A 15,356-nucleotide genomic window follows, 5' to 3' on the forward strand; every position below is an offset into this window, starting at 1 on the left:
TGTAAATTAGTAATTCTCTAGGCTTGATATGTGGAGATGCTTTCGACGAATACGTCGGAGTCGGAGCTGTTCATGTATGCCTAATTTTCGCTAATCGCCTTCATAACCTTAGAGCCTCCTTGCACCGAGGGGACTGCCAATTGATGGTTGGCTTAAGACAATATTTCTATTTACATAATTAACTTTATGAAATACTGAAGTATAACGGAAATCGAGAGTGGCATTTGTCTTCAGCTAAAGATTTATAGAATTTTGGAGGTAGTCCTCACCAGTCGAAGCCAACAGTAGCGAAAATCTAAATTTTAAGTTTGAAAATCCATGTCTTTTGGAAAAACTACAAACGCAAATAAATTTCGAATACACACACACACACACATGAATATATTATACTACTTGGTACGTGCCTCACTGCTTAAATGCGTCCAAATGTACTTTTTGTTGTTGTCGCGCGTCGTAAAAGTCACGAAAACGCAAGTAAATGAAGACTACGTCAACAACTGTGGAAAATTAAATTAAAAGCACAAGCAAATAATAAAACAAAAATTACGCAAATACAGCAAAGAGTTCGGAACGCCAAGGAAAGAAGCTTTAATGAGCAGCAAAATCAGCAGCGATTTTTAAACGCTAAAGTAACTGCTAAAAAGGAAGCGCGACGCAACAAAACAAAGTATTGACGCGCGACCGAGTAATTTGCATGCAGACCGTAACTGAAACGGTAGCTTTGAGCGAAGCGTGCGTGCGCGAGTTAGCTTGCGTCTCTACTGGCATACATTCAGACAGATCTACATAACTCGGCATATATGTATGTACTATATCAACCGAGAAGGCTTTGGAACAGCTCAGATCGATAGACCGCAGTTCCAATGCTGTCAAAACACAAAAATACGGAATCAAGAAGTAAACGTTAGTGTCTAATATATGGGAAACAAATTTCTAAAATAAATTGTTAACTATCTCATTACGAATTTCAAGCACAAACGGACAAATGTAAACGAACGCAGATCGTAAATGCTCAGAGAGCGCTACGAGTTACTTTGTTATGCGAAATTATTATCTATTTATATAGAATAGAAACGTATGGAAGCATATGCAGTACTACTATGAGCCAAAAATAGTAAGGCTTTATTCACACTTTTAACATTCTTAATTTATTCTCCAAAGTCTATGGCGTCACTCTGAGCGTTTTGGCGTCAGAAATTTGATTCCGCACACCAAATTTAACGGAACTTCTTCACTGAAATGCGCTTTATGTACTTCAGAAAGATAAGCGCATACTAAACGCTAATGACTATTTTGATGTCACATTTGGCACTATTTTTTGCCCACCTGTCAATGCATAGAAGAGAGCTCAGCTGATTTTTGTTGCAATCAAGCAAATTGGTCCTTAAGGTAAACATAATTATTGTACGTTTAGCATAGCAGCTGTTTTGTTATAACTTCACACAAAGACCTTGCACATAGGTTTGAAAATTTATACCAAATACATGGTCCATGCTTCGATATACAGACATCGAGATATTTTCTGATTACATAGCAAGGCTGTTCTGGGAACAAAGCTTATTTTGATAATTCTTGTTTGCATTCCCAGATATTTTAATTTTTGTGGTTACCTTTTGAAAACTCTTTGAAATCAAATTTTAATAATCTCATTTTCCGTACATATGCTTACAGCAGATCAAAACAGTTTCAAAAGGAATGTACCAATGAAATTACAAAAATCTTCTGGAGCAGACATAAAAAGCTATTTTTTATAGTCTAGTTTTCAATATATGTAAATTGAAAAGGGTGCAAAATTAATTTTGCAATGTTTCCCAGTTAAAACTACATATCAATTTCTTACATAGTCAATGATTTCAACACTAAATCCAGTTGATAAAAATTGTCTCTATGGTTATATCATATCCTTACTTAAAATGTTTTGAATGGCACTCTACTATCTACAAATTTTGGAGGAAACTTGCATAATTCTTCTAAATACATACATATTCATATGTACATATGTAAATGGTCGAAGAATTTGAAACTTCAGGACTCGTATATTTCGGACTGAATTTGATCAAAGAAAACCGACTGTTACAAAGCACCTTCTTACGTCTTAAACCTCTTTGTTGGTGTAAACCTACATACATACTTACATACAATATTAATTTTAAAGAGATTAATCAAAGCAACGTTGGTAATTTGTTTGTATTTTATTTTTATAAAGTTAACCGATTTCATATTTATCTAGAAATAACTAACAGTTAAAGCATTGACTTTATGAATTGTGCAGATCAGCAGCACGGAAAAGCTCTGAAAACCTCGCGCTGGCAGATATTTCATAAATCTTTAACATTTTTTGTATTTTTATTTTGATTCTTAGATTACTGAAAAAACACTTTTTCCTATTTCAAAGTGCTTCAATTATTGAATATCAGTCGCATTCAGATTCCATTTTTAATCGTACTTCAATATTGGTGTTCATGGACTTAGGTAGTCGTTGTCACGTTAAATTTCGTGTAGTTGTAGTGTGTATTTTGTGGTGCAATTATTCAATAGTGCTCGTGTGTGTCTTATATACAATCTCTTACTTATTATTTTCATTTTTTATTTGATAAAATTACATACATATATGGTGCAAGCTGTGGCTCAAAGGTACAACAAAAATGCAGTTAGGTTTTAGTTAGTTTTAAAGTCGATGACCTCTTGTATATTCTAAGAAAGCTCTGTTGAGTTGTAGTTATTTTACAATGTAATTTTGAAATATTTTTGTTTTAAGATTTGAATTTATGATATTTAAAACCTAGGTAAATTGGTGAAACCGATAACTTTCTGCACATTCTTTTTAACGGCATGCTGCGTAGTACAAAATCATATTTGAAACCCTTACTGAGCTCGTTTCATTAGATCTATATGTATATACATATTCTGCTTTCTATTTTGGAAAAACAGTGCTTTCGAAGATTCTTATAATATGTAGTTAAAGTTTATTTTTTGATTGTAGCGCTTTACCAGAGACCTGGCATGTCAAAGAAAGTGAAAGAAGTATAAATGAGAATTTCTACAATTTTAAAATTTCTCAAAAATAATGTAAATACCTTTTGAATGTTGTTTTAGAAAATAAAACTTTTAAATGGAGAAATATATTTAAGAATTAGTGATTTTGTTGTAAATCATTTATACTGAAAATATATGTGGTAATATCGGACGCGAATTTATATATCACAACTACTTGTAACCCAACTGTTCGCTATATTAAAACTGGTTACAAAAATAGCAGCATAAAAAAGACTCCCCAATAGACCCCTTGACGACCATAGCACACTTCGTTGATCTTTTATCTGTGAATACATCGTTGGTAAAGCAGATCAGTGCTTCTTAAGGAATTAAAGAAGATATGCCTGATAATCTGTAGAACGTTTCCCGAAACAATTTTCAAGCCCTTAAAATTTCTTGTCTTACGTTGCAGTAGTTGTCACCTTGGTAATTAGAGGTTACAGGGGTTTACGGGTTTCAACAAATCGATTTTATTTATTATCTTATTAAATTTTACAACACCTCTAAAATATTGTCCTAAATTTTCAAGTTGATCCGAGTAATAGTTTCGGAGATACAACCAGAACTTGTGCGCTCGGGGTTAGCTGGGTTAGGTGCGCCGTTTTTCTCGGTTGGCAAGATTTCTCGAGAACTACCCAATCGATGTACATGAAATTTTACTCAGGTTTTTGATTCTAAAATTCTTAAAGACATGGGCGAAAGATTTTTTTGGATAACAACTATTTCAAAAAAAATGTTGTAATTTTTTTGTAAAAATGTCTGTAAAAATTAAATTTTCACTTTTTTCGTCCAAGTTAAAGTTAAGGTTTTAACTAAAGCTCTTATTTTTACTTTAAATGATACTGTAAAAAGTTATCCTGCCAACGCGGGGTCACCGGAAATGGCGCCGCATTGGCCGAGCTTAAAATATTTTTTTCCAAGAATTTCAGAATTTCTTTGTTAATAGTGTATGTTTGTAACAATAAAAAATTCTAATAAAATATTTCATTTCTTATGTGAAAAAAAAATTGAAAAAATGCTGCTTTTTATCCGAGGAAACTCATATAACCCCTTTAAGATATCGCACTGATAAAATTTTATGAAAAGTTTTTCATATTTACTTCGTTTTTGAGATCGATGTAGAAAATATTTACGGAGGGGGAAGACAAGTTCATCAAAACGATTAAGACATTCGTTAACGGTTTTCTGGTTTGTGTGCATCGGCACACTAAAACTGGTATCAAGAGTGGTTTACCACTAAAACGTAAAATTCATAAAATGTGATATTGTCTCTTCACTCTAAACACCATACAGCTCTCACCCTACAACCTAGTATCGACCTGATCGAAATGTGTTAATTTTGTTCGCCAATTCGTTTGAGTTAAATTTGCCGAAGCGTTGAAAATGCTATTGGCTGCCTTCAGAGGATCAATATTTCCATGATTTTAAATGAGAATTGTTATATTTTCGCCGGTAGAAGTTGTGAGTCAGAAGGCTTTCGTCTACGTTTATGTTAATACGTTTTTTATACCTAACAAGCTTCTAACAGTGTTTATAGAAAATAATTTAAATTTTATTGATCTTTGTGTAATTTAATTAACAATACTTTTGTAATTGATAATTCAAATATTTTGTATACAAAAAATATTTAGCAAAAAATTAAAACTTGTTTTACAAATACCAATGAAATGTTGAAAAAATAAGTGTACATATATATGTATGTATGTATTTATTACAAGCCATGTACCAAATTGTCACTAGATACTCAGCAAACCAGTTTAGTTCTCCCGTGGTCCAGGCGGCGCTTCTTTTGGGCATATCTGCGGCGCTTCCAACAGCAATGACGTTATGAGCTTTCACGCTATATGAAAGCGCCAAAAGCTCGAACGAGTCATGCTAACGGTGTTATCTTCTCTGCAAATATTTCGTGTAAGCAAGTGAGAGGTGTGAGTGTATGTAAAATGTATATGTGTGCATGTATGTGAAAAACAAAATTTCAATGCAACTTTTACCAACTGAAAACAGATCGAAGTAACCAGAAAACGAAAAACGATCATAAAATGAACGTAAGTGAAAGAAAAACAAATGAACTTTTAAATTTTGTGTAATTTTTTAAATTTAATAAATCGTTTAGCTTGCTTAGATAATAAAATTCCTAACTAGTTTTACTAATCGCTGATAAATACAATTTACTACTTGCATCTGCGCGCTAACTATGGACTTAGAACTATTTACATGCAGTAAAAAATACGGGTGTATACACAGAGTTTAATGAACAGTCAGTCTTTTTTAACGAAAAGTGCTTTTATCTTTAAACTAAACAAGAAATAAATAATACAGAACAAAGTAATAATTTTTAAATGCATCTCTTCTTGCAATCATTTACAGTTACAAATAAATAAAAATAAGTTTGTTTAAGTTTCAAGAAGTTACTAATGAATGTTGTGAGATACGGACTCATTCGAAATGTCATTACGTTAATTAGTCTCTTTGTTTGAATCTAACACGTAGCGGCGGACAGCTCTTCTGCGGTGACTGTCTTACATCTGCCAGAGGCAGCATATTTACAGGACATACATATTTACAAGGCGTAAGCAGTCGGTTGACCCGTCAGCGGCTCATCGGGGGCTGCGCGAAGAAGCGTGGAGGCGTCTGTGATTGCTTAATGCGATCACGCTATCGTCACTGCGCTGCACTGCTGCTCCTCGCCCACACCCCGCTCGCGACGCAACTCATTATAAAACATGGCCGGACGGCGTGGCGTCGCTGCTGCTTCGATCGGCAACGCGCCCGTTGATGTCATGTCGTCCAAGCGTATGGTAATCACTTCCTCCAGCGACGACGCCGACGTCTTCGCCGCGGCGGCATTGACACCCAACAATGGCGCGGTTACACTCATGCTGCCACACGACAAATTGAGACCATGCAGTTCCGCAAAATCGTAGCTGGCGGGCATGACTACTTCCAGCGGCGCTTCGTCCTCCAACGCCACGGACGACACTTTGTATGTCTTCTGCTTCATTAGCTGCTCCTGCGCTTGTTGCTGTTGTTGCAAGTCGCTCTGCCGCTTCAATGTGGCTGTGAGCATGTTGTTATTGTACACACCAGCAATGGCCGGATGGTGATGCACAGCCGTAATCGTCGGATAGATGAACTTCATGCCGTAGGAGAAGTGCTGGTGCTGGTGCTGATGATGCAATGCCTCATCGTAGGTCGGCAGGCCGGTGGCAATGGTGTAGCATGGCGGCGACTCCATTTGCTGATAGTAGGCGGCGGAGGCAGCGTTAGCAGCTGTTACTGTATGTCTCCCGCGGGCGTCCATTAAACGGTCGCAAACGACAAGATGACCATCGGCATACAAGTCGTTGCTCAAGTGGTTGCGTATGTCCTTATCTAAAGTGGGAGAAAAAAAGAGAAAAAATAGGCGTGGTTAATCACTATATTGCAAGTGTGTTTGTAAAAGTAGTAGTCAGAGTTGCAAGCTACCAGTAAACGCTAAATTGAGAAGCAGCTGCGCTTGACAGAAAAAATAATCAAAGTTGCCTATACGGTGTTGCAATCGATTGCTGTGTGTATGTGTGTAGATATGTAATATTTTATAGCGAATAAACCAAGTAAATGCTTTAAACCGTCCTAAACAGCTTAAGTCCAAGGCAGCCACAAAATGCGCTGGCAAGCAATTTGAGCCACTGGCATAACTGTCAATCAAAGGTGCTTAATAATTATGACAAGGCGTCGCATAGGTTCCCAATACACAGACGCACGCATACATGTTTGTCGCACAGTTGGTTTTCTCACAACACTTGAGCGACCTTAAGCAGCAAATAAACAAGCAAAAGCAAAAGAACAAGCAGGCTGCTCGAAGAAGGACCAGAAACAATGGATAATCGATAAAAAAGTGAAAACATAGCAACTTAAGCACTTAATACTTTCCACAGCGAGACAAACAGGGATGCAACGGCAACATATAGATGCAAAAAATGTTGCCACAACCATCTAGCATACAAAAACATCAATATTTCAGCTGTCAAAGCATGACAAGTGCGCACAGACGATTGTTGCACAGCACTACAGAAGAGAAAGGGATGGAGAAAACGTAGAACGTGGAGCAGACAATACAAAAATGTGAACCATTTGCCGCGTCAAATACAAACTGCATCGTTTTTCAGCTTTTACAAACATTTCTAGATATTCTGACACTGCCAAATGCCTCCTACTGTCTGTCTGCCATTGATAGAAGACACTTGTTTGTGGCATTGAATACCGTAAATGGTTGCTCAATTCAATTATAATTGTTTTCACTTGTATGATGAAGCTAGAACAACATGTGGATGGAATAAATATGGGTGTACCTAACTACAGTAATTGGTCGCAAAGTGTTGCATTTGTAACCAGTTGTGATTTACCTCGAAAACATCTAATTTGACTCGTTAATATGTTGAAAAAATAAAAAAAATATTTTCTTGAGCAACTGCAATGTTCTTCTAAAATTTGTTTAAGTCTAACCCTCTTTGTTAATATTTTAAATGAATTTCCGTTGAAAACAGTTAAAGCATTTGTTTAAGCATAGCCACCGAATTTAGAGGCAATTTTTAAAGATGTAATGAAGAAAGAGCAGTAAAAATATATTATTAATTTCGAAAATGCTAAATTTGATTTCCGAATATGAATACGCTATAATCGTATTAGCAGAAACTAAAAATAGTAAAATTATTTATGTATATATTAGTACAAATAACATTATTGCCGCTAAAACTTTTAATTTTACTCAAATTAAGCGCTCTTTCAAGCAGCAGATAACTAGAAACCAAGTAGTTACAAAACCAGTTACTTTGTAACCTATGTTTTAATATTACTGCTGGGTAGTGTCCATATTTTGTTATTTATTATAATGTGCTTTCTAAATCCATATGTGGGTGCAAGTCCCTTGAATATTTTAAAACCGTAAGCTTTCAATTGAAGTTTTGACCAACAAGTGTTGAGGCATTTTGCTGTCACATAGAATATTTTTACAATATTACTACACGGTTGGAAGCTGTCAAGAAAGAGACAGTGAAATAATAGAAATAGGAAAACAAAACGTGTTGACAGTTCAACGTCTTTAAGAATTTTCGAGTGGTTTGGAAGTGCTTTTAATGTGTCTTTTAAAATACGTAATTAAACAAATGCAATATTTATTTTTGTAAGATTTAAAAAACATTATCCCAAAGAAATATCGAGAAAATATATGTCTTTTTTCGGATATTACAACTAGTTTCAAAAACTTAAAAAAAAAAAATGGAAAATGACAGTTTTGCCTTAAATTAATATTTTGATTTATTTGGGTTGAAATTCGTAAAAGATTCGCTTATTTAACGCTTTTCAACATTTCTCTTGCAGCAAACAAAATTCACCAATGCACACCCACAAACTCAATTCAGCCAGTACAAGCCTTGTTAAGGAAGTAAACGAGCAATGAAGCAGAAACCAAAAGCAGATAGGAGAAAATATAAGTAAGTATTCCCAGATGATATGCTTTTAATGAAAAAAAAACAACAAAAACGTAAATCATGAGCACATACGCAAATGAATATCACAATAGCTATGAAAGCAGCGCAACAGACCATTAAATTTAAATTGCAGTGCATTCCACGAAAAAAACGGACAAAGCGTGCTTTTAGGCGCCACAACGCTGCATTTATGTGCATGTCTGTACATGCAACTTTAATGAAATGCACAGCTGCATGTCGAAAATCGCTGACATTTAACCATTGTTGCCCAACGCACATACACGCATACAATATGCAACGCACATACACCATTCCACTCACACACTCACACACGTGAACCGCTGAATGCATAATGAAGCAAAGAAAAAACTCGAAAACTTCCTTCAACAAAAAATCAAACACAAAACCGCTTTCATTAATGCACAAAAGCAAGTCAATTGAAATGAATTGCTGGCGCTTTCAATAAATCTTTAAACTTCAATAGCGTTGGGCAGCTGCCGCGCGCGCTGCACGCCAACTGCCGTAGCAATGAATTATGCAACAGGTGTAATAAAACTAAGTGCATACATTTATTGCTGAAGTGCAAACGTTTAATATTTTAATTGCGAAAGCGCATGTAATCGATTGCTATTAGTGCGCTTTAGTGCGCCTGAATGTAGGCTGCAAATAACTGAAATCAACATTTTTCGCATTCCATATGGTTGCTGCTTGACACGTGTTTGTTGTTCTAAATATGTATATATCGATATGTAGCTTATATACTTAGTGTTGTTGCGCAGCTTGCTGTTTCATTAAACTAAAATGGCCAACGCAAGAGCGCAAACATGACTGCCGACCACATGTGACTGCGCGCTTCGGCGCTCGCAAAACAAAAAAGAAATTCATGCAAAATTTATATGCGTTGTAAAATTTATGTGATTTTTCATATGTGTACTCATACGCAGGCAAAAAAACCAACAACTCCTATAAAAAGCAGCATATGCGCCCAAAAGTATGCTTCGCTTGTAAGTGCAGGCAGGCACATATTTATTCATATTTTTTATATTTTATCAAACATTTCGATGTTTTGGTGTTGGGCGCTGTCACGAATGCACAGCATAATTTTTTTGACCACACGGCCGCTATTTGCGCGCCATAAAGTATGCAAACACGGTGGAATGCTGTGCGATTTTACAACTCGACGCCCACATTCATACAAATTTAATGGTATGAATATGTGCAAAAACATATGTGTGTGTTTGTGTGCGTTTTTAATTTACGCGCGGCAATTAATCGTGAAATATCGCACAAGTGTTGCCTTCAGCGTTGCCATTTTTGCGTGTGCTGTTGATGATGATGAATTTTTATGTAAATATAAATAATTATTTTATTGTCAATAAAAAAAATTTATATTTTCATTGCACGCACGTTTTTTATTGTTTTATATAGAAACAACAGCTTGACTTTTTCCATTAAGTTTATGCCTTTTTATGTGTGTGTACATATTTATTTGTGCTTGGACACGCTTTTTAGGTCAGTTTTTCGAAGCTTAATGGGATATGCGTTTGTGTTTTTATATCAGTTTTTTGTAATTTTTTTTGTTGGTTTCGTGGGACCTTGCCCAACACTACTCAATATTGAGTAGTAACTTTTCAAACTTTTGCAGGTTTTTAGATCGCTCTAAGCTAAGTGAAAAAATGTAGAGATTTGCTGAGGCAGCTTTAAAAGCTTATCGCAAGCCTTAAAAAACGAAAACCTGGTGCCTCTTAAAATATGAATAACTGACTTTAATTGATGTTTAGTCACCTGGAAAAAGTCACAAACGATAGATTCATAAATATTAAAGACGTGGTTCGAGCAATGTTCCGAAAAAATATCTTTGTTTTGAAATTATTGCGGCCCTAGTTAAATACATTTGCTTCATTCAAAACCAATGGTGTTGTTGTTGTGTATTTTACTGCATTCAAGGGCTATTTATATCATGTTTAATATTAATAAAACACTTTTAATATACCGGCATTCATACAAATTAATATACATATATACTAAAAGCACAAGTGTCTTCCGCACAATAAAGCCATAGTTAAAGCTTCTGAACTCCTCCAACTCCTTAAAAGCTAATTTATTGCACAATCACACAGTACAAGGAAAGTATGCTAAATTCATTAATAATTAACTGCCGACTTCACTGTCAGTTGTACTGTAATCTAAGTGCAACAACAACGCCTCGCGCTTAATTACTTCTCACAGCAACAAGTGTAAATTATTCAAAGCAGCCTTTAAGGCGTACAAGCCTCTGCGCACACTAAAGCAACTTCCCAAACTGGCAAATTACAGTCACACTCATGATGTAAACAAACGGCAGAGCAAAGCAGGCAACAAGAATGGGACAGGCAATAAATATTAACGCGAGTAGGTGGCAATACTGTGTATTCCACACACACGCACACACACAAAACAAACACGTGACGCGTGCTTTGTATGCGAATTGAAATTGTAACGCATCAAGTCGCTAATTGATTGCCAGCAAAGAGACAACTGAATTATTCATACACGAAAAAAACAACAAAGTTAAGAAAGCTGCTAAGCGAATATACATATGGAAGTAACTGCGCTATTCACCGATGCTTAGTTCATGAAAGTGATAAGCTGCGAAATGTCAGAGTTGCCATGAGCTCAAGCGTTTACATATTGTTTGCCTTGCACGCTCTGACAGCTTAACAAATGCGGCTCATGCCAAATTTACCGCCTGATACGCAAAGCTGCTCAAGTATTTATTGCACAAAAAAAACAAATGCAATTGTGTGTGTGTTTGTTTATTTTCACTCCTAAACCTCAACGAAAGCAAGCGAAAGTAGGAGAATGTAACATATTTTTAGGCGCAAAACAGTTCACACGCGTACACGAAATAACAAACTTCAGATAGCTGACCCAAAAACCTAAACTTTGCTGTGGCAAGCAGGCACTAAATTATAAATGACGCTTGTCCAGCAGGTGCGCAACAGGGAGGGGGCGTACAGCTAACAGAAATTACAAGCAGCGCACGACCACAACTAATTCAACTAACTGTGCTAATTAAGCTGTTAATGGTCAGGCGGCTAGATGTAAGCAACACAAGCAAGCAGATATTGGCCACATACTTGCCTAACCCACCATATATTGGCAAATATTTAGACACAGGCACTGGCTTGGGTGAGTTCAAACTAAGACACAAAGCAAACAATTATTTAATATGATAGATCTCTCTTGAACTGCCCGCAATTTCATTAACTGACAGCAAGAGGTGTGGCCTTCGGTTGGCTTGCGTAAATATACAATTTGCAGTGTGTGCTTTGAGGTAAAACTTTTTTAATACTCCTTAACGAAATTGACACTTTGACAGCTCCGCTCAACTTGTTCGGTGTCGCAGGCGCAAAACAGTTGTGCGTTATTAGTAATAGGTCCATAAATGAAAATATGTGTTGCTTGCTTTTAGGCGCAAAAACAAAAACATACAAACTAATTGAGCAGAAAGTAGCACGGAAGACCAATGAAGGTCGTAAAAAGTTATGCTCTGCGCCGCTGAGCAGGTGCCGAAGCAAGAGAAAGTAAATATACTTAGGCTGATAGCGTACTTTGAGGCGTAAGGTTAAATTACTTTGACAGTTTGCCGCTTTTGCAAGGGATCTGCGTTAAATGATTTATAAGTTGCCTTAAACGTGAGGCGAACTTACTGCACAATGTGCTAAAAATAAGCAACAGATGCTAAGGAGAGAGTGCACTAAAGGGAAGGAAAAATTTTAAAATATTTTTTAACTGAAACACTTTGTTAAAAAATTTAAATTTTGAATATAGAAATTGTATAAATATGTGCCAGTAATAATAATAAATTGGATATTCTTAAAGTAGTTGCAACTATTCTATTTTAAATTGATTATTTAAAAAATTCTTCACAAAACTATGTTTCAACTTCTAAATCTCTTCAACTTTTATGGAAGAAAAATTGTTTTTGTTTTGTGCTTTGTTCACTTAACCCGTTATTTGCTGCCATTTGGCGGATAATAAATGTGGTCCCGCCGTCACAGTTCACAAAAGGAATTTCGTTTTAAACTGGTGCAAATTTGTTGCCGCTTTTGTTATCACATCCGTATGCCGTGGAGAATAAAAGTGAGTTTCGTGAGCACAAAAGAGTTAAATTCCGCTTCTAACGGTAATGCATTATACTAAAAAAATAGGCTCTATGGGAATTCGCTCAAGTGGGTCGAGATTTGTTACCGTGAAAAAGGGACATGATTTATGATGCATAATTTTGTCATAACCGTGACTTGCTAGAGGCTAGGTGGCGAAAAACACCGATGAAAAAGGCAATTGGATGTCATGTCATCTTTAGGTCAAGGAGATGGCCTTTTGTGGTTTCATTTGTGATTTGTAATTTTATATAAAATAATCTTTTGGATATAAACATTTGAAAAGTTTACGAAAATAATTAAGCACAGAAATATTTGGAATAATAATAATGTTATATTTATAAATAATATTGCGGCTCTGTTATTTCTCCCGCTGATATTCAGCTGACTACCCGATTATCGCAACGAAAATGTAATATTGTTTTGAAATTAGAAAGGAAATTTGAGTTTCAAGGCGCACTTGGAAGGAGTCCGAGGTAAAGTAATAAAATATAGCTTTAAAACTCACTCGACAGCTTTGCTGACATATTTTTGACACATAAAAACACAGCTGCTCGCTATAAATCCCTGCCAAAGGAGAAAAATTACCAACTTCTTTCAAGCGTATTTTTTGGTATAACTAACTGTATACTTACTGCATTTCTTCCATTGCCGAAACTTGCGGTAAAAGTAGCAGGAGAACAAAATGAAAATCACAGAAAGCACCACCAATGCGGTGACCACGCCAATCCACAAATAATTGATGACGGCATGCATGTCGGCATCGCCGAAGAAATCTTCCAAGAAGCTGCCGCCCACACTGCCGACACCGTTCTTCAGCTCGGCCAAATTCAGCACAGCACTCTTGGAGATCTGTTCGTTGGTGATGTGTTGGCCGGTCGCATCGACGCCAAAGGGTCGCAGCGCGTGCTGCTCCTCCTGCGGCACGTTGGTCCCGCTATGCGCGCTGGCGGAAGCAACAGTGTCGTAGGCCACATTGCCGATACGCTGAAGCAGCGTATTGAATGTGTGCAATTTATTGATGTGTTCGAGATCGTGATGCGATGGTATCTCGAAGGTGATTTGGTTGTGCGACAACTGCTCGCCGGAGTGCAACAGCCGGTCCACGACGCTGTCTGGCGTGACTGCCGCCAAATTAAGGAATGGCATGCCGGTGGTATCCACAGCAAATGTTGTCTCCGGTGCGTAGGTTGTGCTGTCATACAAATAATCCATTGTTGTTGTGTCTTCCATTTTGCAACTTTGAGTTATTCACTTTTTGGTTTAACAATTTTTATAAATTTTTTTCACCTCACACTTTTGTTGCAATAAATTCAAGACAATTCTAGATTTTTTAATTCAAATTTTTGGATTCTTTAATCAATTCACAGAAGCTCACGTTTCAAATTTGCTTTGTTTATCATGCTCGCGTTTCAAAACACGTTTCTCTTCACTCTTGGCCAAATTACTCGTCAACAACGCGTCTTGTTTGCTACGTGTGCACGCGTTGCCCGTCCAAGTCGAACTGAATTCTGTGCTGCTGCATGCAACAGAAGTCACTTGCCACCAGAAAAGTCGCCAGCCAGCCGATTAGTAGGTAGCCATGCGGCCGTCAGTGGCGCTCAGTAAACAGCGTTAAGGGTATGTTGCCGCCGGACGAGTTGCTAAAGGGAAATTCCATTTTTAGTTTCTCTCTCGCACTCACTCTCAGCCGCGCACCTCGCCCTTCACTCTTGCATGCAGTAGTGTTGCACTCAATGCCGCTTACCTGATCACAATTGGACTTAGCGCAGCCAGCAGTGGCAAACTAATTCTTGGAGCGCGCTGCTGCAACCTTAAACCATGCACACACTAACACCCTTGCACCTACCAGATTGCTGTGTGTGTGTGTTTACGGTGCTGTTGAGTGGGTGTTAGTTTGCGAAAATAACTGCATAATGGTCAGAAGGAGTTATTGAAACGAGTGGCATAGTTTGTGTGCAAATGCGTAAGTAGTTCGGCGTATGTATGTGAGTGTATGTTCCGTAGTTGGCGTTGCACTCGGCAGGATATGCTACTGACCCAATTTCAAAGCAACTGCAACGAAGCAACGATGAAGCTCTATTGCCGTCGTGCTTTAGAGGTTTTGGGTGCTGAAGGATCACAAGTTAAAAATTTTGCTTCCAACTCGGTATTTGGCGCATTTAAAACATATTTTGTTGTTGCTCTAGCGTTTTCTGACTTTCAGAAATAAAATATTTTGAAACATAGGGTTCCTAATTTTGTAGTACTAAAGAAGAAAGCGACACGTTGCGCCTGGATATATAATTTTGTATACATACATACATATATTGGAACTAGCATCGATTCAAGAAGCAATTGAAGCGTTGGCACTTTCCAATGATCATTTATTGAAGTTTCAAAGATTTTTTTAGCAATTGCAAAATATAAACTAATATATTTATTGAATTTCAGATCAAAAGGCAATAATATTTTAGTGGATCGAGTTAGTTTTTCGCATTCAGTCTCTCCTCTTAACTGAAAACAAACAAAATTTTATATCATTCATATTTCGAAACAATTAATTTTCTCAAAATATTAGCTGATTTTCTTTATATTCTGCAAACGAGTAAAAATTTATGAATTTAACCCAAAATTAGTTTAATTTAAGCCACTCTTTTATCGCTAATAAGAAACGCTAGTTCACATCACGTCTTAGATTCCATAAATTATCAATACATAAAATATT

The 15,356-nt window shown here is 36.7% G+C and overlaps 1 protein-coding gene across 1 annotated transcript; it reads right to left on the minus strand.

Moving 5' to 3' along the window:
- Nucleotides 1-2,173: 2,173 nt before the first annotated feature.
- Nucleotides 2,174-14,139, minus strand: LOC126762330 (protein commissureless 1). Its single transcript, XM_050479030.1, has 2 exons — nucleotides 13,285-14,139; nucleotides 2,174-6,408 (listed from the first exon to the last, which is right to left on the minus strand). Exons 1-2 carry the CDS (start codon nucleotides 13,880-13,882, stop codon nucleotides 5,687-5,689), a joined length of 1,320 nt encoding a protein of 439 aa, XP_050334987.1. The 5' UTR covers nucleotides 13,883-14,139; the 3' UTR covers nucleotides 2,174-5,686.
- Between the last annotated feature and the right edge of the window lie 1,217 nt (nucleotides 14,140-15,356).

This window comes from Bactrocera neohumeralis, chromosome 6, assembly GCF_024586455.1.
Source record: "Bactrocera neohumeralis isolate Rockhampton chromosome 6, APGP_CSIRO_Bneo_wtdbg2-racon-allhic-juicebox.fasta_v2, whole genome shotgun sequence".
NCBI classification, from domain to species: Eukaryota; Metazoa; Arthropoda; class Insecta; order Diptera; family Tephritidae; genus Bactrocera; species Bactrocera neohumeralis.